The following is a 22,351-nucleotide window of genomic DNA, read 5'->3' on the forward strand; positions in this document are numbered from 1 at the left end:
TGCTACCGAGCCTTATTATAGAGGGGTCCATTATCTTTTCTAGTGAAATAAAAGTTATTTTGTTTAATTTCAGTTTTATCTGACGCTGTTTTGACCTCGTTAATAAGTGTGTGTTTTTTTAAAAGAAATTAGACTTAAATGCTTGGATGTAATTAATGTTTGTTGTTATTGTTGTTTGATTTTCTTTTCCGTATTGACTTGTTTTCTTAATACTAATAGATCTCATCAATCTAATGCGGCATTGTTTTTACTCCACTGAGTTATTTGCGTTGGAGGCAATCTCTTTTCCTGCACATTTTTCTTTTGAAAAATACTTGAAATTTTGGAGGTTTTCTATCTGTTCCTTATTTGGTAGACATTTATGCCAAAAATGTGGATGAGCGGGGTCGGAACTTTATGTGAGAGCGCACATCATCGAGCCTCCTTGTTCTGTTTCGGTGGTTTTGAAATTAGGAACTGGTTGGTTGGAAACGAGATTTCAAAATGATTGAAACCGTTAACGATAAATGTATTTATGAATTTATCTAGTCTTTCAAGTTTCTCATAACGTCCTTGAGTCTACAAATACGGTGTATCAGAATCTTTGTGATATTTCTTTCAGACCAAGTCGCCGCTAAGTCTCGCTAATCAATATCTTATTCAGTTCTTCAACTTTACCAACGTTTGATGTTTAAAGGCAAAATCAAACGCTTCAAAGGCTAAATTAATTGCATTGAAAGCCTCAATTGGTTAAATATCTCTTTGAACATAATTCATTTCACCGAAGAATTTCTTCCCTATTTAGTGCGCATATGAAATTAAGCAGAAAACGAGTTGAAAAGATCTTCGGGGATAATATGGAATTCTTCTCTCCTGAAATTAAGCGAGCTGCTAAAATTTGTATCCGAAACAAATAATACACTAAGTAGCATAAATATATTTGTGATAGTTTTTTTACATTTTTTGAGTCCTGTGTTCACGCAGATCACTGTGTTCAAAATAATCAAGTACTGTCATTCATTTGTCAACAGAAATTATGAAAAACATGATAACTTGACACACTAAATTCAAATGAATTGCTCTCCCATGACAAGTGGGACCTAATTTTAATAAGTAACTTAAATTAGGAGCTTCAAATGGTGTTTTAAATCTCATTTTAGACCACTATTAGGATTTATAGTTTAATTGAGAACATTTTACAAATCAGGGCAAATTTTTCCTTTGATTTTAGATTTAAACTGCAGTCAAGTGAACCCGAATACCTAAAGTTGTGACTGAAAGAGAAATTTGGATCATTACTGTTATATTTTTTCTTTTTGAATAATTCTTTACTTCTGATGTTACGTCTGACAAATTTTACGCTCATTTTTTAAAATTGTAATTATGTTCCAGGATAAAGCTCCGTCAAACTGTAGTTTGTATTTAATTATACGCTTCTATAATGGAAATCACTGCAAGCAAATTCTTAAGAATAAAAAACGGATGTCTTCTAAAAAAACACCATTTCTCGACGAAACTGAAAAAAAAACTTTAAAAACAATTCCACTAGTGCATTTTTCAATGGTATACGTTTTCATTAACGAACACTGTTCCTGGGGTTGAATCTGACAATGTTATCTCAATATCTCAATAGGTTCTCTACGAACTGCTTCTAGTATATATCTGAACCTGAACCCATATTTCCTTGAGTAAATTGTAGTTCATTAACGCCCGGGCCGAGCATTTTGCCCAAACATAACGGAAAAGAGTGTAAAATTGCTTTAAATTATAAATACTTTTTTTTAAATCAAGAGAAGTGATCAGATTCAAACTATGCACATTATTGTTTCCAGTACGACGACCGCTAAACACACGCAGTGAACTTCGAAAAGTAAATGTCAAAGTTAAAAAACAGTTTGAACTACATAAACAGCTTAAAAGCATTTCTGGCTCTATAAAGACTATTTATACAGGCTGCCATTCAAATTTTATTAAGCTTCTGACTTACTTTTTTCTTTCTGAGTGTACCACAATGCTCCGTTTCGATAGATGTAAAATGTGGAGAAGACATCCCTGCTTTGGTCCCAGTACAGTCCCAATTGGCCATCCGCTGTCATTCTCGCCGACACGTTCGTGAGCATTGTATTGGATTCAACTAAAATACACGCCCTAGTCACCAATCATCCTCAATTGGATGGAAAACGAAAATTATAAAATTTGCTCCAAGCTGGGGCTACCTTGGTATACACATTGATCCAATGATAGCATATGAAAATCCTTCGAACGTGGTTTAATCAAATTGGCAACTGTGATTTGTTCATTGTATCCTGTGATTAATTACAACTCTTTAAAGGTCAGATTTTTCAAATCAGTATTGCTTTTACGTCTTTCATTCAGTGCAACATTCTTGCTTATTGTAAAATTTAACTGCTATAAACGTACAGCGAATATAGCGTTCAATTAAGTAGGGTGTTATAGTTTGACTGCTGAATTTGTTATCTCAGAACTTAATTTGATGAAACCTCAAACAAATCTAGTTTTTTTAGGATTATCTAATGATTTTAAGCGCTTTGCTTACAGCCTAAACGTTAAGCAGGACCTGTGATCAAAACAAATCATAATTAAAAAAAGAAACAGTATTGGAAAGTAGCCGCCGTTGATTCCCATAACCAAGCTTGGGATTGAAAGAAGAGAAAAAACTAGTAAAAAAATAATTTTTGTACAAACAATTTTAAAATGCAAACTATTTTGATGGCATTTTGGAGCTGAACATGCTCCTGTTTCGTAGTGAGACCCCAAATGGGCTCATATAATACCAATAAGCATTAGAGATGGTAACTAAGAACAAAGTTCGGTTAAGGAGCATCTAAAATCGGGCTTTATGGGTTTAAACCGTTTCTATTTCTGATTTCATTTTTTTTATACTGATCAGTTTGAATTATTTTGCTGAACAACTGCTGTCTAATAACACTTTTAGCCGAATGAGAGAAGGGTGAAACTAGCCCAGAGAAGTCAAACAGATTTCACGCAAAATGTCGAAAAGGCGGCAAAATGAGGTAAAGCGAAAAATTTAATCCGACGAAGTAAAGAACATAGCAGGACAAGTCCTGACGTACGATTCAAAGAATTTTCATTGACTAGACAATAAACTAGACCTATAACGGACTATGAGTGAATTAAGAAAACCAATTCGAAAAATCAGATAAAAACAAAAAAACAGAAAATCAATGTCAAAATGCCGCTAGCGAGAACAAAAAATCACCAGCGAGAAATATATATTCGATTCTAATAAAAAAAACTAGGCTTAGAATGAACTATGAATGGATTAGGAAAACCATTTAGAAAAAAATCCGATCCAAAATTCGAAAAGCAGTAAAAAAATCAAAGCGAAATTGCCGCATGTGAACAAAAAAAATCACAAGCGAGAAAGCGAATTTTAGTTCAAACAAAGTTTTCTCACTCTACTTTAAAATTAGAGCAAAAAGAAACTTCACACCGCATAACAACTCGCTTCTTCGCTCCATTAATTGATACTCCAATTTGACTTCAAAAATCTTGAAAATGTGTGAACAGATCTTAAAAGAAAAGACAGCGCCCCCAATACAACTCAATTTCTTTGAAATGTAAAAAATAGGAGCGCTACAATAGCCGGCTGAGAAGCTGAGGCGGCTATTAAAAAGAGAACAATAGGAAAATGTTGATACTTGAAAACTCTATAGAGCAGACCACGTTGCTCCCTTCCTTGCAAGTTCGCAGCTCTAAGCGTAACATCGAAAAGAAGTTTCAATTGAATTTCTTCTCAATCAACATCAAAAAACAAATGGGATTAGGAAATGGAGCATTTACAATGTCTTTTTATATACGAGAGCAGAAGGAAACAACTCGCTGTGGATCATCGTTCCCAACCTTCTTGATGGGGGAGGAACTATATACTCAAATGGTTTTTTTTGTTCAGTCAATTTTGGCCAATCAAAAAATTCGTCGTAGAGAGCTGTGAGTGGTATCAGTATAAAGCCCGTCTAGCGTAGAATATAGAATTAAGACGAATTTCTTGAACTTCGTTTTAAAGAGCGGATTATCGATGTTTTTTGATTTTTGTGAATATTAGACCAATTTGCATTATTTTTGTTCACATTTTCCGGAATTTTGGGAAATTCTCGTAAGTTTTCCCGAAATTTGTTATCATTTTTTAAAATTTTGTTGATTTTTTTCACAGACAAAAAGTACTGTTGATTTCTTTATTTAACTTTTTGGTGAAAATTTTGGCTAAATATTTCAAAATTCAACATTTTTCATCAAAAACCCCACTCAAAAATAGGCTTCTTTAGTCCACTTTGATCAAATTTGCCGGAGTGACCCACCCAAAAATCACAATCACATTCTTTGCAAACACAAAAAGGGGATATTCCCTCTTCCATTTTTATTGAGAGTGCTATGTAATTAAAATGTTGCCGTTTTCTTGCTAACTTTACTCGTTGATAATCAAAAACGCCGTTTTTATTTGAATTTTTTTAACTAACAAATTATATATATATATATATATATATATATATATATATATATATATATAATTCAAAAAATTAGTTTTTCCTAATGGATGAACAAAAATAGCGGGGCTAGTTATGGAACAATCTTGGGCTCTTACAATCCAAAATTAATTCGGATTGCAGTCAGTCGTTTGTTAAAAAAATTCAATCTTTTTTATATAAACTAAAATACGGAACATTTCATATCAAAGAACACTGGTGATAGAGTCAATCAACTTCCTATGCAGCTTCAAATTTTTGTATCTGATTTTTTATTTTTACTCGAAAGCTTATAGTCGTTTTGACTTCCAAAAATAATTGATTTTTAAATAAATAATGGCTTATTGAAATTTGCCTTTACTTTTTTTCTGAATTTGGCCGACTTTTAGCTTACTGTCAGCAGGGAAAGAAAGTTTACTCTCTCTATTAAATTATACTTTTATCTTTATTGCGGTTTTACACCTAATGATATGGTTTTCTGGCTTTGATACTGCTAGATTTCTCAATTTAGTTTTGTTTTTTAGGTATTTGTCCATTTTTCACATTATCACAATATTCATAAACCTCATATAACAGTATTGGAGTTCACAACAAGACTGAATTGAACATATCAAAAAGTTTAAAGCCATAGATTATGGTTTTAACGGCTCCGATACCACTTTCTAGAAGAATTTAATTGAATTTTTTAATTTTGTTTTTAACTGTCTTTTTTAATTCGTCTTTTTAGTCGTACGGATTTTCCTGTAAAATGACAGATTTCTCCACCTCTTTATGAAAAACTGGATGAACAGATACTCTGATTTGAGTATATAACTGTTGGCTTTCGTGACTCTGAAAACAATTCTTTTCAAAAATAAAAAAAACATTTTTTAACTTCACAATTTTGTTCTTTTTTTGTCTATTTGTTAACTGGTCTTGTTAATTAAAGGTTTTAATCTAGACTATTGTTGTCAAGGGATTGTGTCAAATTTTTGTCATAATATCTAATGTTTTCAAACGATTCGCTGTGACTTTACTGGCTTCGACACGGGTTTTTCACAAAAAAAGTAAAATATTTTTTTTTTGTTTTTGTCATAATTGCTGTTCTTTTTGTAGGCGTGAGACAAATTATGGATAACTACAGGTCTCAACATTTTCCATTGGACGATTGAAAGAACCTATTTAAATTTTTCATTTTCAAGACGAACATAGCTTGAGGCGCAAATTATGGTTTTACGGCTTCTTTCTGGCAACTTTTAATTGAAACTTTTTTTGTTGTCTATTTGTTGCTCTTTGTCTAACCGCATGCAAAGTTGAAAAATGACAGGTCTTAATACCTATTTGTTGAAACATAGGTAATCATAAAACAGTGATATTGAAATTAATTGTTTTTCAAATTATAGGCTAATTTTTTATCTTTAATGTTTTTGTTCTTTTGTTCTCTTTGTCTAAATGTGACTCAGCCTTTTTATGGACTGGTCCCATATATTTTCTAATGAAATCCCGGTTATTTTGTTTAGTTTGAGTTTTATCTGATGCAATTTTGACTTTGCTATTAAGTTTTTTTTAAAATGGACATTAAGTTTTCGATGTAATTAATGTTTGTTGTTGTTTGATTTTGCTTTTGGTCTCGACTCGCTTTCGCAATGATAGCAAATCTCATCAATCTAATTCGTCATTTTTTACTTCACTGAGTTATATGTTTTGGAGGCTTTTTTTGTTCATACACCAATTTTTTTGAAAATCACTTGAATTTTTGTTTTTCTATCTGTTCCTCATTTGGTAGACAATTATTGACAAAATTGAGGATGAGGGGGTCGGAACCTTATGTGCAAGCGCACATTACCGAGCCTCCTTGATGAATTTAAGTAAGATAATTACTGTTGACTGGTTATTTGATATTTTTTAAATGTTTCTGTGCACACAGATCTCTAAGCTAGTTTTTAATTTCTGTAGACCTACTCTTAGCAGTTCTCTCACTTTTGAGAAATTGATTTAAAAGAAATAGATCAGAGGGCCTTTACAACACATTTAAAATGTTGCAATCCAGAACTATCGGAGCAAGCCAATGATATAGAGAAAACTGATCCACCACCAAGTACGTTATGCATCCCGCCCAATTACAGAACGCGTACCATTACATAATTTTTCATTACGTAGAAATAAGGCACGTGCGCTTGGGGGCAGATCGAGAAAAAGATGTATTACATTGGACAAATTACAATTGGACCTACAGCATCGGGCAATGTTTCTGTTGCAGTACTGTGTCCTGTTCATCACATCCCTGCACAGAGCACGATCATACTTGTCGTCTTCCCAGCAGTGATCTCTTGTATCTCTGAAGTCGTACAGCTGCAGTGGGAATACACACAAACCAGTCATGTCTTCATTCGGACAGAATTCACACTTCTCTGAACATAAAAAATTTTGTAATAAGGTCTCCGTTCAAGCTATTTGAAAAACTATTAATCAGTTTAGATCATTTTTAGTTTTCAAACGAACAAGAATTTGTCTCATAAACACCTGTTCTGGCAACTTTTAATGGTGAAAATACCCAGTGGGACTGAAATTACCTATGATTCAGATTTTTCTAGGTCAAATTGCGGCCATTTTGGTGCAGCAACGACAAGGACTAGTCGGGTGTTTCCTATTAAAACCCCCAGACTACTGGTCATGTAACCTATAGCCCCGCCCCACCCAAATCATGTAACCATATTGGTGGTCTATAACCTCCTTGGAGGGCTTGACAATTCGTCTGCAATTAAACATTTATCACGCTTGCAGCATTGTCAAGAGTTCAGTTAAGTTTGAGGTAAGTCAGAAGGCGACCAAGAGACTGTAGAACTGGAGACAGGAGTTTTTAATAAATTAGCTAAATCATATTTAGCATGGCCTCACCCTCACAATCCACGCAACATCTTGCGAGTCATATTACTCGAATTCCAGATTTGTATCCCGATGTTCTTCATGGTATAAGAAGCAGACGGCAACGGGAAGCCAGCATCTTTATCAAAAAAGATATCAAACAACTGATATATGGAGAAATTAATTGGAAAACAAGGCATTAGAAATAATTAATAAAGCTGGAACAATGGTTAGTTAGAAAAATTGTGGCAATTTGGGAAATATAAACAATATGTGACTACAAATTTAGAATCACTAGACTTTTTTCTTAAATTGAAATGTAAATTCGAACTTCATGAACACAACAAAAATGTTTGGTTTGAGAAAAAAATATACGGACAAGAAGATTCTTTTTGTACGGACAAGAAAATGTACGGACCAGGATCGGATTCTTTTTTGATTTTGTTCACTTGAATCAGGCTATTATTTAAACAAGGATGCTTGAATTTTGTTCTTTCGTCAACCGATGCTTTAGTTTGATTTTATATCTTGGTTAATGAAAGTTTCTGCACCATTACTCCGCAAAAGGTACATGCGAAAAGTTTTGGGTTTCTTTGTTTGGTGACTTTTTGGTGCTATATCTGTTTTTCTTAGAGTAAGAGGGTAATAATTGCGAGCATATTTTCTGCGAGTAATTGCGAGTATTTTTCTGCAAATAATCAAAATATATGTTTTCTCTCAGTTTGGATTTTTCGAAACTTTTGTTAACTCTCGTGAAATTTAAATGCTGTAACATTTGACAACAGGGTTCTTGTGGACAACGACGATTGTGATTTTGAACAACAGTGACAGAATCTGGTCAATTGTTTAACGTTTCTCCAAAATAGGTTTCTGCACTAAAGTGACAATGTGAAAATATAATTTTTGAGAAAATCTGAACTAATTCCGCTTGATGTCTCTACTGACTATGCAAGCTTATTGCTTTAACCTCACGACAGATATCGTTATAAATTCTAAAATTTTTAGAGTAGGAAAATAGCCGCCGTTGACGCGATTGATGCATATCGGGATTGAAACAGAAAAAGAAAAAAAGAGATAAATTGACCGATTTTTTTTCTATTTTTTACTGTCAAAAAGTGTTCTAATTCGGCGTGCAGTTTCAGTTCGATTCTAAAACTATACTTAATTCAGCTTCTACACTGATTCTGCTAACAAACTTAATACCAATGTCAGCTAGCAAACACTCTAATGAAATTGATAAACCTAATTATCAATGACTTAATGACCAGTATTTATCGATTTATCCCGTCTCCTTTTATTTTGCTCTTTTTACCTTTACTGTTTTCACTATCTTGCGTAATTCATTGAGTGTGTGATAGGGTTATATCATAGTTCTGAAAGTTCACTAAATTTTTAATTGTCCTCATATCAATTAGGTTTAAGTATGACCTCCAGGCCATTCACTTAGCTAAGTTTTACCTCCGACTAAGAAGTCAAGCATTCAGATGTTTTCACACTTCCCACTTTTCTTATTAATATCAATTTTCATTCTTTTATCAGTTAATCTTAATTTTAGTTGCTTGCTGAAATGAAAATAGTTTGAGGTGGAATCGAGTCGGCATTCCACATCGTAAGAATAGAGTTACACTTGTAACACTATTGCATAGTAGAAGTAAAGGCTGTATTCGCAAACTATACAAATTACGGTGGATTCGCATCACGAATCCAATTCTACTAAGTAGACCAGCATTCGTCACTCAATTGCAAACCTCTACCATCAGAGGTATAACATGGCGCAGTCAGCACCAAAAGAACGTGCCCTTCTGGTGATAGAACCCTTTTGGGAACGGCCAACACTGGAACCCCCTTTGAGATGGGAACGTTGGAGAATAATTCTGAAGTTGGCGATACTCGCAAAAGAGGGCATTTAAATTGATATACTACAAACAGCACACTCGGATAAGGTAACTTTTCCTCCCTGACAAATCTACGAAGAAGATGTGGAAAACAGCATGGCTCAAAATGAGAGAGAGACCCTGGAATTCGCAATGAACAACATAAAAATTGATGGCTCAACAAATGCCAGAAAATTGAGGCAGCGGGAATATTGTGCGGCGATAGACCGTGGAGGTTTTGTGATACCAAAGTTGTCTCACTAACATATCTCGGTCTTGGCGCAAGGTTCGTCGGATTTTGGTTCTCAAGAACCAATGATACAGATTGACCAAATTTCGACGAAGGACCTTTGGGATAGTTTGGATAACGTCTTCACTAAGCAAAAAAACATAACATTCAACCGTTATACGTTTTTAACACAAATACAACTCAAAGGAGAGCCAGTCGCGAAGTTTTACGGATGCCTTTGAGAACTATCCCTGAACTGCAACCTTGGTAGCCACGAGGAATCCATCATTCGAGTCGTTTTCATTGCCAGCATACAAGATGGAGAAATACAGAGAGATTTAATGAAAGAATCGAGGACGGCCAAGAAAGCGTTGGAAGTGGCAACAAATATTGAGATGGGTATTCAAAACCAGTTAAAGATATCGGGAACAGCTATATATACTGTTTCAAATCAAATCGCAAATACCTCTATACACAGTATTCAAAAGTCCTGGAATAGACCCAAATCGACAACGAATAATTTCAAGAAACCTACAATTTGCCCTAATTGTCGTTACGCTTGGTCGCTCAGTCATCGTCGACCTCAAAACCTTCTCAATTGATTTGTATCAAGACTATTGACGAAATTAATACGTCGGTGAAATGCAACGATTAAGCAGCTAAAAATGTCAACGTCACGGTCGTTGAAAATGGTCACAGACCAATAATTGGACAAGATCTGTTCCCACAACTTGGACTCTTTCTGACGCAAGCTAAACAATTCTTAAAAATCAATCCAAATCAATGTTTAATCAAGAAACAAATAGCATTTGACTCCCCTGGTCTAATCTGTAGAATCGATAAATCATTGAAACACACATTTAAATCTACATTCAACATACATTTCAGACCAACACATCAAAAAAGAAGACGAGTCCCTATTAATCGTCAACCCTTAGTAAATGTAGAACTTATTAGACGAAGAATACATAATAAAATTAAAGAGTTGCTTTGATAAAAATTTCATATCTCCAATTGATATAACTGTGAAAAAAGATAAATTACTTAAATTATCACTAGACTCAGAAATACTAAATAAACCAATCCATGAAAATAAATATCAAATGTCGAATATTGAGAACTTAATTGACACGATAAATCAAATTTTGAAAAACAATGCTTCACATGGAACCGCATATTTTTCAACATTGGATTTGAAAAATGCATACAGTCAATTAAAATTAGACCCGGAAACCTCCCACCATTGCAATTTTAACATGGTTAGTGGCGAGGGTACAGGCAAATATCGACACATTACTGGATTTTACAGGTTAGCTGCCATGCCGGCATCATTCCAAAATGTAATGGATTACACCTTAGTTGGATTTGATAATATCCATTGTTTTTTAGACAACATAATCATTGTTAGTCGTGGTTCAAAGGAAGATCAATTAAAGTTCGTCTTCAAATGTCTCAAAAAACTAGATTACGATAATCTGAGAATAAACCTAACCAAATGTCACTTCGCTAAAACAGAAGTGGAATGGTTGGGTTATAAATTTTTTCAACCAAGAACCGCACCAATCGAAACTAAAACATCAGCAATAATAAATTTAACAGCATCTAAAAATTTAAAACAATTGCAATTATTTTTAGGATCCGTACATTACCTAGGCAAATTCATACCTAATTTGTCACAACTATTTCATCCTCTTCAACCACTTCTTAAAAAGAATAGTAACTTGGAATAATGAACCTGATTGTTATTTTCAACACATCAAAGAAAACGTAGCGAACGCCACAGAAAACACACATTTCAATCAACATTTGGACACTCGTATCAAATTCGACGCCTCTAGGGCTGGATTAGGAGCTGTATTAGAACAACGTTCACCAACAGGTTGGCGTAAAGTCGCATTCACGTCTCGACTCCTTAATTCAAATGAAGAACGCTATAGCCTCAACAAACAAGAATTATTAGGAATGGTGTTGGCTGTTGAATATTTTAAATGTTATCTATTTGGAAAATTATTCACTCTTATTACTGATCATCGAGCATAACCATCAATCATGAAAGAACATAGAATTAACAAATCTTACAATAGTCGTCTAACCCGTTGGGTAGATCGCTTATTACCCTCTGACTTAATATTGAACATATACTAGGCGCAAAAATGGGGCTGATAGATTACATTTCTTGCCACCCAAATCAAAAAGAAAGTTACAAAAAAATAAGATTAGGAATTTGCGGTTGCAACAATTAAACGCATTTGTGACTCGATTGCAGCAATTTATTTAATTTTCACACCACAAAAATGTCAATCACAACCATTTAACAAGGTAGATCACATACATTCCACGCGTGCCTCAATTGCTCGGCAAACAAACAATTCCAAATTGCTTTCTGCCTTAAATTCTGAAACAATCAGTTGCTTGCAAATATTAGTGCAAACGAACCACTTTTCCACTCTGAAAATAATTCCAACATGAGTGCATCTATTACCAGCCCACAAACTTCATCAGCATCTGCAGCTGGCCGGGCCAAATTCCAATGAACACCCAATTCTGTGGTAACTGAACTCGCTCCTCAAATGAAGGTCCTGCATCTCCAAAAATGGAACTTTCGAAAGAGGAAGTTTTCGATAACAACCTCACCCAACTCTTCACTAATGCATTTTTTGTTGTGTTGACGAGCAAAGATGCTGTGCTCAAAGAGGTCAGGGATAGCATTCTCCAAGGAGACCAAAAAAGCAAGGAGGTAAATCCACTTATGATGGAGAGATCTACGCGTTCGTTCGCGATGCGTTTGCGTTGACAAAAAAATGGCCATTCCGAACTCGATCCAAGACCCGGTACTTGAATCACTATCCCTCACGCACCCAGGAAGTTGGGGCATGATCACTCTCGGACAATATTCCAATGTGCATTTTGGCAATATATGCATCGAGAAATTCTTAATAAGGCTGCAAAGTACAAACCATGCACTGAGGTTGGTAAGAATCTTAAACCCATAATACCGGCGTCGGACGTAATGGCAGTCTCTAGTGAAATGCGCCGGACGTAATGAAGAAATACAATTAGATTTTAATGGACCGATTGCAAGTGAAAAAGACCAAGACTTACATATATTAGCACGCATCGATTAATCTAAGTATCCCACAGTAGACGTTTTTGATAAAGCAAACGGACCTAATGTAATTAAATTGTTAGATGATTATATTCAAATATATGGAGTTCCCAGAAATATAAGACTAGTTAAAGCACGCTGTCTTAAGGAAAATAAAGTTAAAAACTTCTGCAAACAAAATAATTTTAACATTTTTACAGCGCCAGCTAACGATCAAAGAGTGATTGGATTAGTGGCGTGTTTGATACAATCAATTAAAAGACGACTAAGCTGAATGAAATTGGCTAATAGAAATAATAAATTCACAATAAAAGAAGGAATAAAGTCAATAGTGTATCAATTACGTATATGCAAACAAAGGAAAACAAATGTAACACCTTTCCAAGCGCATTTTGAAAACCAAATACACCACTTAGTAAAATAAGTACAACCCAAAAGTCTTCTAATCTTTTTTATGAAAGTATTCGAAATCACTCTTCTAGACAGATTCCCAGTAGTATTCTAGACACAGTCCCAGTAGAAGATTATCTTGATGATAACTGATGGGTGACAGGGGAATGTAGCGACATTTTAATTGAAGAGGCAGAGGCAAAAGCCCAGGTGGATGCGGGCCGACGATACAACGGAGAGAAAAATAAATCGGCATCCCGTTTCGTCCTCCACCAAAAGCTAACCAACCCGATAACCCGAATAGAATGAGCATTAGAGCTAAAACTAGCCCAAAAGGTGTCGAAAAGATTGAAACAGGTTTTGCGAGGTCTTTGGGACACGTTGGCACCTAGAAGCACAGTGGTACGTACATCTCCGACATCAACGTTGATAAAAGAACCTGGTGCTCCTGAGGTAAAGGTCCGTAATAGTGATATAGCTAAAATTAGCACAAAAACCGAACGAAATACTGACCTCAGGCAGTACGCTCAAAGGCGTCCACTTCCTTGTGACAAAACAACTGAAGTAAAAATCGCACAACAAACGAAAGAGTTGAATAAAAAGTATAGAGGCGATATCAATACTAGGCATCGTCAAGCAGACAAAACGTCAGGGATTTCGTTGGCGAACAGCAACATCTCTAAAGCTATATCCTATCGAAAACATCAAAGCCCCAAGCCTCAACAAGTCGCAGCCGAAAATTGTCTGCGACACACAATAAGTCGACTGCAAAGTCAACATCAAACCCAACAACCTAGAAAAGCAAAAGAAATCGCAGAGCATCAGATTATGACGGATTTGAGAGCTCAGTATGCTCTGTCAGCAACCAGGAATCGATTCCTTTCCCCAAGCGAGCGCGAACTGCTAATCCTCTCTTCGAGAACGTTATACAGGAAGAAGCTTCGCAACTACCACTAGTAGAAATTTCGTTCCATTTCATGTTGCAAGCCCACCGGAGCAGCAAATTCCAACAGTTGGGACAAAGCCTCCTGACGAATATCATCATGCTGATTATGAGCAAGAAGTCAGCATGAGTGTATTTGATGCTGAAAATCAAATGTAAAAAACAATCTGAAACTCTTCGTTTTCATTTTTGCAATTTTAATTTATTTGTCGATGCATTAAATCTTCATTTATCAATAATACTTTGTAGTCAACTTAGCCTAATTGATGGAAAAATTTTATGTTTACCCATTTCAATTGTTCATTGTTTTACACAAGTTGCATTCATTTTACATTTGCTCTTTAAATTTCGCAGTTTGTTTAATTTAGTCTGTAATTACTGACCGGCTACATCTTTATTTATTTAAATTGGAAAGCCACAGCTGTTGCATGTCTCATGTTGTTGTTGAAAATTTTAGCGTTATTGTGAACATTAAATTAATATTTACACTAGCCAGTAAATATGTTACTTATATTTAAAATTTGATATCTTGCAGTTTCAAATTTTTTGTCAAAGTCACGGCTATGTGATACGGTTATATCATAGTTCGGAAAGTGCATTAAATTATTAGTTGTCTTTATATCATTTAAATTTAACTGTAACCTCCAAGTCATTCACTCAGGTAAGTTTTACCTCCCACTAAGAAGTCAAGTATTCAGATGTGTTCACACTTCTCACTATTATTAGTAATATCAATTTTCATTTTTTCATCAGTTAATCTTAAATTCAGTTGCTCGTCAATCTCTGCTGTTTTGAATTGAGAATTTTTTGTGGTGGAATCGAGTCCGCATTCCAAATTATCAGAATAGAGTTACATTTGCTTATTAGAATTAAAGGCTGTATTCGCAGGCTACACAAAATACAGTTGATTCGCATCGCGAATCCAACTCTACTAACTAGACAAGAATTCGTCACTCAATTGCATATCTCTACAGCCAGAGGTATCACAGAGTGGATGGATTTCAGTTGGAACAGTGAGTGAGGTAAGTCAGAAAGCAAACGTGAAAATCGTGACATATGTAAAACGAAAAACGTGATCAAAAGTTAAAGCGAATTATAAAACGTAGCAGGACAAGTGCTGAAGTACAATTCAAAGAATTTTCATTGACTAGACAAATAACTATACATAGGACCGACTACGAATGAATTGGGAAAACAATTTCTAAAAAAAACAGATCAGAAAATAATAAACAAAAAAATCAATTTCAAAACGCCGCATGTGAACAAAAAAACCACCAGCGAGAAATGAAAATTTGTGGTTCAAACAAAAAAACTAGGCCTAGATTGAACTAAAAATGGATAGCAAAAACCATTAAAAAATCTGATCCAAAAAATCGAATGTGAACAAAAAACAACTAGCGAGCAAATTTTTGTTCAAACACCGTTTTCTCACTCTACTTTAACAATAGAGCGAAAAAGTTTCACGCCGGAAAACCGCTCGCTTTTTCGCTCCACTTCCTGTTTCGGCGTGATCAAAATCACTACTCCAATTTGACTTCAAAATTCATAAAAATGTGTGAACAGAATGAACAAATCTCAAAAAAAGACAGCGCCACAATACAATTCAACCTTTGAATTGTAATAAAAAAAAGGAGAGCGCTTAAATAATAGACGTTAGAGAGGCTGACGGCAGCTAATAAACATAATTAACAGCCTACAGATTTTGCTTTATCAGTTCATTTTCATTGCTGTTTTTCGTTCCAGTGCAGTAGCAACACTGAAGATTTCCAACAAGAATATAATTTTTAGTTCTCAAATTTCCTTCTTTTCTTTATTCCTGTTTTCATTATTTTAATGCCAAATCTTCAAATTATAACAAACATAGGACGCATATATTGACAAATAAGAGACTATGCCCACTATCTATTACATCAACACCTCCAAAAACGGTAAACAGCATTGAGACCAATATGGTTTCCTTATAAAGAAAAAAATAATCTGAATAACTCTGATTACCTGCAATGTTGGGGAAATCAGCTAAAAATAAACAATAAAATTAGAGATTTTTTTCAAAAAATAGTGGAATTTTTCACCAAACCTTTTAATTTTCAAACAATATGATACTTCTCGTACTATAGTTTCTAGAAAAATTTTCAACATGAAAGAAGGAAAATTGATTGACTTACAAAGAGTTGCATTGATTGAGTCAGCATCGTTCCCTAGAAACAACATTAGTTTTTAAAGTACTTTCCATATTGCAATAAATAGATTTGTATTGATTTTTTTTATGTTTATGACTTTATGTTTATTTTGTCCATAGAAAAAAAATTGAGAAAACAATTCGCCAAGACAATGAAGCAACACATACTAATGATCAAACACCTGCAGTCAAGTAGGTACAATTGCTCTGTTTTAATGTTCTATATTAAAAAAAAGTTCGCCCGGACCCAACTCCAAGTCAGCTGCAGTACTAGGAAGTCTAAAGACAATTTTTATCTTGTTTTTAAGTAATGGGCAAGTCTTACAAGTTCAAAAAGTCTTGGCCAAGACTTGGATAAGACTTGCAAATTGATTCTCAAAAAATTATTGGTTTTTGAAAATTATTTCGAATGGCAACGTTTTTAGCGTGCCAAATTCTCTTTATCGTGCATATTTCAGATCTTGATTTTGTTTCCCCGCGTCTGCAACAAAGAAAAAAATAATAAAAAAGACCGCTGTGAAGGCTCCATTTTTGTCCTATCCAGAAATTGCGTTTTCCAGGCCTATTTAGGACAATTTTTTTCTACATTTAGATTTAGATGTTAACATTAGATTTTTTATTTGGATTCTACAATTAGATTTGAATTTTGACTGCTAGGTCTTGGCCACGACTTGGATTTAGACGTGCCATGTTTAAAAAGTGACATGATCATAGCTCTGAATCAGTAATGAAATGAGATTTTCAATAAGACATGTCCAGTACTGAAATTGACTTGGTAGTGGGTCCGGGCTTGGAAATAATTTCACTTTCCTACTGGCTAAAAGGTACTCACAATCGATAACAATAATTCTGGCTGTAAAATGACGTGTATCCTGGTCTGTTACAGCTTCTAAAGTGACTTCATTCTTCTGACAGATATCCAAAGGGGCCACTACACAAGTCAACTCTGAAACAGTTATCACATTTTATGTAAAGCTGCCTTGTGCCCCTAAGTGTTCCTACTCAATAACAGACGAAATTAGATATCGGATGTTGGTTCTTGCAAGATTTCGCAAACTACCGTAATCGGTAAGAAGTAACCTTTGCTTCTAGCAAGGACGGTGTCCACCAATACATTGTTGAGATAGACATTGTATCTGCTGTTATTGCTTTCTGTCATTCTAACAGTTTCTCCAGTTGGCGACGTAGAAGGGAGATGAGCAATGAACAGATCTGGTACTTTCCAACTCACCCTCACACTTCTTTCAGAAACAACCTCGTGCTCCATGTCAAAAGGCCTCCCATCTGACGCTGAAAGCACAACCAGACTCTGATGTAATTGCAATTTATACAGGTGTAACAACCAACAATTAGTTTTTCTGCGTTTTTCTGTGTTTTTGTTTTTTTTGGGCACATCTTGTGCGTTTTTTGAGTTTTTCTGTGGTTTTGTTTTTTTTTGGCACATCTTGTCCGTTTTTTTGCGTTTTTGTTTTTTTGGCACATCGTGTCCATTTTCTTAGCGTTTTTCTGTCTTTTTGTTTTTTTGGGCACATCGTGTCCGTTTTTTCTGCCAGTTTCGGGTTTTCAAATATTGTATATAATTTAGAAAAAATATCTCAAGAACTTTGGCGGAAACTATCCTCAACCACCTTCTTCGACAAGGAACCCTGAAACACATGAAAAAACCGAGAAAACAGAAAACCAAGAAAAACAGAAAACTAAGAAAACAGAAAACCAAGAAAACAGAAAACCAAGAAAACAGAAAACCAAGAAAACAGGAAGGAAAAAGTCAAGAAAAGTTTATAAAAACGAAGATCGAAAGACCCTTTTCTGATGGCTTAGATTAAAATTTTTCTGATGTTTTTACTTTTCGGCTTCCTGCCAAAATATGTGTACATCTTGCAACGTTTCAAATTTTTTTCTTCGTTTATAGGTCATAAGAATAGGTGCTGAAGGCGGAAAACCAAGAAAAAACAAGAAAAAGTTAAACTTGTAAGGTTCTTGAAAGAAAAAGTTTATCTTGAAAGATCTTGCAACATTTTGGAAGAAATTCTAGCAAGGCAATGCATCTTGCAAGCTAAACTGTTTTCCGACTAGCGAACAACAAAGTTCCAAAATTACTAGGACTGAAGCGCAAAAGTGAAAACGGTTGACCGCGGCTCTGCAGATAGACGGTTGGAGTTCAATTTGCCCTGAATAAAAGGTATAATTACTGTTGGAGGTACAGTGGTGAGTTATATAACCACATCCTTAATCAGGGAAGTATTATAACAAATTCTTTGGAAGTGAACAACAGTTTTTAGCACCGAATAGTGTGTGCAAAGAGGTGCGACACCCACGCCAGCACAAAATGGAATGCAACACATTGATACGTGTACATCTTTTTTCAAATCTCAAACATGTAAATTCGAGTAAGCACAAGGTTAAAGTAACATGTTGTAATATTATAAATCAAACATACTACTTCTTTCCTTTGAATAATTAAATACAATATTAAAAAAAACTAAGCTTCAGTTTCAAGTTTAATTACTATAATCAAATTATTTTATGAAAACAAGTTTTAGTGCTTCATTTTTTTCCGTCGGAACTCGTTCGTGTCTTTTTTTTGCACCTCTTCTTTTAACTTTTTTTGTAATTTTTTTTATTTTTCCTCTTTTAGAAATCCTGGAAGTTTTTTCCATTTACGAACGAAGTTTCTTTTAATTGATTTTTGATTTAAATTTTAATTAACATTTTGATTTAAAATTTGTTGTGAGAGAAAAATTAAATGTGCATTTAGTTACTTTAATTTAACTTCTCCAATTCTTCTGAATATCTTTTTGGTCTTGTAGGTATATTCGTTGGAAAATATTGAGAAGTTTATTCAAAAAAATTTTGTGGTATTTGAAGTTCTGTGGGAAGTATTTTTGTATTCAGGAAGTAGTGTTTGAGCGCTGTCATACTTGTTTCGAAAAAAACTTTTATGCCTCTTCTTATTTTTTCGTTTAATCTGTCAATTGAGTAGGATGGCAAAATTTGAAAAAATATAGCACTAAATTCTAAATGCGACAGAACACTTGATCTAAAGAGATTTATTCGAGCACTTATTTGTATTTGATTGCGTACTAAATAAATTGATCTGATAGCTGAAAGCATTTTACTGATCACATTATTAGGTTCGTTTTGGTATGTCAACTCATTGTCAAGAATAACAACTACATTCATCTGTTGATTTCAATGAATGACTTAAATTTAACGCAATTGACCGTTAGTGACTTTCCATTTTTGCAAACCATTTATTCTGTTTTCCCTTCATTTAGAGTATACTTGTTTTGTTTCATAATTTGATCAGCTTCTATTAATCTTTATTAGCTTTTGCTTCTAAACACTGTTCATTTTTTCATGACTTAAAATTTCTTTGTGATCTGCAAAATGTCAAACAATCGACATTTTCCCTATTTTTTCACTGAAGTCATTTACATAAAGTTTTAATACTAGTATACTAGTGGTTCTAGTGCAGTACCTTGAGGAGCACCGTGATTTATAATTGTTCAGTCGGGTTCAGCTTTTCTTTTTCTAACACACTGTTTCCTGTTGATTGGAAACAAATTCGAAGCGAATCTTAGGGTTTCTCCAAAACCAAATTTTTCAGTTTTTTCAATGAAAATGTCCAATGATAATGATTTAAAAGCTTTCGCTCAATCCAAAATGATTGTTAAGACTATATCGTTTTCTTGATAGTAATGATTTATTTTCTCTGTCATATTAATCATTGTATTAAGACACGAAGTTTGTTTTTGGAAAACAAATTTACTTTTGGTAATTAACTTATTATATCTAAATGTCCCGACATGTGCTCCAGGAGAAGTCTTTCAAAAATTTTTGCTAATGTTGGAGTAACCGAAATTGGTCGATAGTTTACAGGGTTTTGTCTGTCTTTTTTATAGATAAAAGGGGCATAGGTTTTTTTCAAAATATCAGGGAATGTGTTTTTGTTTATACACTCGTTAATTGCAAACTTTAAATGAGTTCCAATGGACAAATTACAATCTTTCAATGCCCAGAATGGTATATACTCTGATACTAAACTGGACCCAAACTTGATAAGCTCAAAAATTGACATCAAACGGTGTATGATTCAAGTATCAACTCAAGTTAAATTTAAACTCTTGCCTCATTCTGATATCGATTTCGGCACGGGGCAGCACTGGCTCTAGGGTTTTATTTATCCAATTAATTTTAGGCGACAAAAGGATTACCTGATCTTATTGGATAATTATTGTTTGTAATGGCTGTACAAATTTAAGAATTTTTTTTATCCATCACGATTTTGGTGCCTAATTTGGCATCGATAAAGCGACGATTTTTCGATTCAAGCGATGAAATAGTTGGGACAGGCCGAACAGATTAAAGTTTGGGCATGCAGAGAACAAACAAAAAAGATAAACACCACACGGAGGTGCGTCCAAAATTTCATCAGGGACTATGATTTTTCCAAGTCGGGTTCGGATGTTAATCTTGCAAGAATCTTTCAAAATATAGCATAATTTTGCCAGATTTTCGTGCAAGACTTTGCAAGATTAGCATTCAAAGATTGCAAGATTTTTGTAATATTAACATCCGAAAAGCATCCGAAAGCAGCCAGAAACGCCTAAGAGTCCGACGTACCGGAACCCCTAACCAAGAACTAATTCTGTATTACTCTCAGCCGAGTAACTGATATTTATGTGTGCCGTATGTTTGACAAGTAGTTTGACAAAGGTAACATTATGAGTACCTGATGTTTGACAAGAGATTGTTACAGGCTCTCTATACTCATGGAGACAAGTACCATTGCACACAGCGTACACACTGCACATGAACAATCTGTCCCGAGGAAGCCAGAAATATTGAGCTGAATCAAACTCGTAAATATAAGCGACGAGAGGTTCGAAAGTGTGTGTCGCAGTGAATACTACGTGTCTGTCATCTTCAGACCTGATTGAAATAACAAAGTGCTTGTTTGCATAGTCGCCAGCATCTTTCCAAGACAACTTCACTGAGTGAGTCATCTTCTCTGTCTGTCTTAGATTTTCCACTTTTGAGTACGCTGAAAACAGGTTGTTATAAAAAAGCTGCCATTTGATTATCAAAAACGTTGGCAGATTTTCAGTATCCAGCTATTCCTGAGATCTAAATCCATGAAGTGAGGCATTACACTGAGCTGAAAATAAAAGTCCTCCAGTATACAGAAACACGTCGTCCAGAATTTTCCATCAAGTATAGAAAAACACTTCAACCAAAATTTTCCATAAAAAATGTGGGATATTCATACAATCCATAGTATTTCAATTGTTTTGGGGGCACTGTCATTTTAACTGCTCAAAGAAGAGTATTGCTGGAGCGATCTTTATGGGTAAACATATTGGAGTGTATATGAAACAGGAACAAAGGTGCTTTTAAAAAAACTGAAAAACAGAAAGAAGATAGTAGCTTTGTGTTCATGCTACGTTTTTGAGAGTTGACGAGAGCAATAGTTGTCAAAAAGTGTGCATCGCTTGCAAAATATTGATCACGTGCAAATTTTTCTACACATTTTTTAAAAATATGTTCTCCATTTTTTGGCGTACTTTTTGAGCTAATTTTGTTATGTTGATATTTTAGACGTTTTTTAAATCCTTCACCATATTTTCGTTGAGTTTTCCCGTTAAAGCTAAGTCGAACAAGTATTTTTTGCTCAATCATTTTCTTTGAAATTGTTTTTGACCGTTGTTACTATGAGCAGAGATTTGAAAATAACGTAGGGTAGTTTTGATGAAAAACAAAGAAGAACAGTGTTGGGAAATTTTTGTGGGCTATTGGTGTCGCTCTTTAAATTTTAACTGTTTTTGTATCTGCTGGAAGTTTGGTGTGCCAATGACCAAACAGAAGCTTTTTCTAATTGTCCTTTTAGAGAAAACCAACGACTTTAGATTTTCAATCGTTTGTTCTCGTTCTTCGTTTTCCCTAGTTTTCAACGTATGTAATATTTTAAAAATTTATTTGTTGTTATCATTTGTGATTATTTGATGAATGTAATTCTAGTGACAGGTCTCACCGGTTATCTAATGTTTCAATAGGTGATTTCAATTACTCAATGTCTTATTGTTTTTTCAACCCATGGAATTAATAAATATACATACTGCGACTTCTACAGTTGTATGGTATACAATTGTTAAAAAATTTGTAATAAAGTTTGTAATCATCTCCAGCGAAAGCTTGGTTTGCGAATGTATTTCTATGTAAATGTTGTCAAAAAGGATCAGTTTCAGATGATAAAAAGTGATTGATTGAGATAAATTTTCAATTGAACCAGAACTTTCCGG

At 34.4% G+C, this 22,351-nt stretch overlaps 2 protein-coding genes across 2 annotated transcripts in view; both read right to left on the minus strand.

The window, feature by feature from the left end:
- LOC142341332 (fibronectin-like) overlaps window positions 1–2,099 on the minus strand; it is a 45,734-nt gene extending 43,635 nt beyond the window's left edge. The window contains exon 1 of the mRNA XM_075392258.1: window positions 1,967–2,099. Coding sequence (XP_075248373.1) covers window positions 1,967–2,099 — 133 coding nt within the window. The remainder of the gene's footprint in view (window positions 1–1,966) is intronic.
- LOC142341011 (sialin-like) overlaps window positions 1–22,351 on the minus strand; it is a 235,460-nt gene that overhangs the window by 147,650 nt on the left and 65,459 nt on the right. The window lies entirely within an intron of this gene.

Source organism: Convolutriloba macropyga, chromosome 6, assembly GCF_964194025.1.
Source record: "Convolutriloba macropyga chromosome 6, txConMacr16.3, whole genome shotgun sequence".
Classification (NCBI taxonomy): domain Eukaryota; kingdom Metazoa; phylum Xenacoelomorpha; order Acoela; family Convolutidae; genus Convolutriloba; species Convolutriloba macropyga.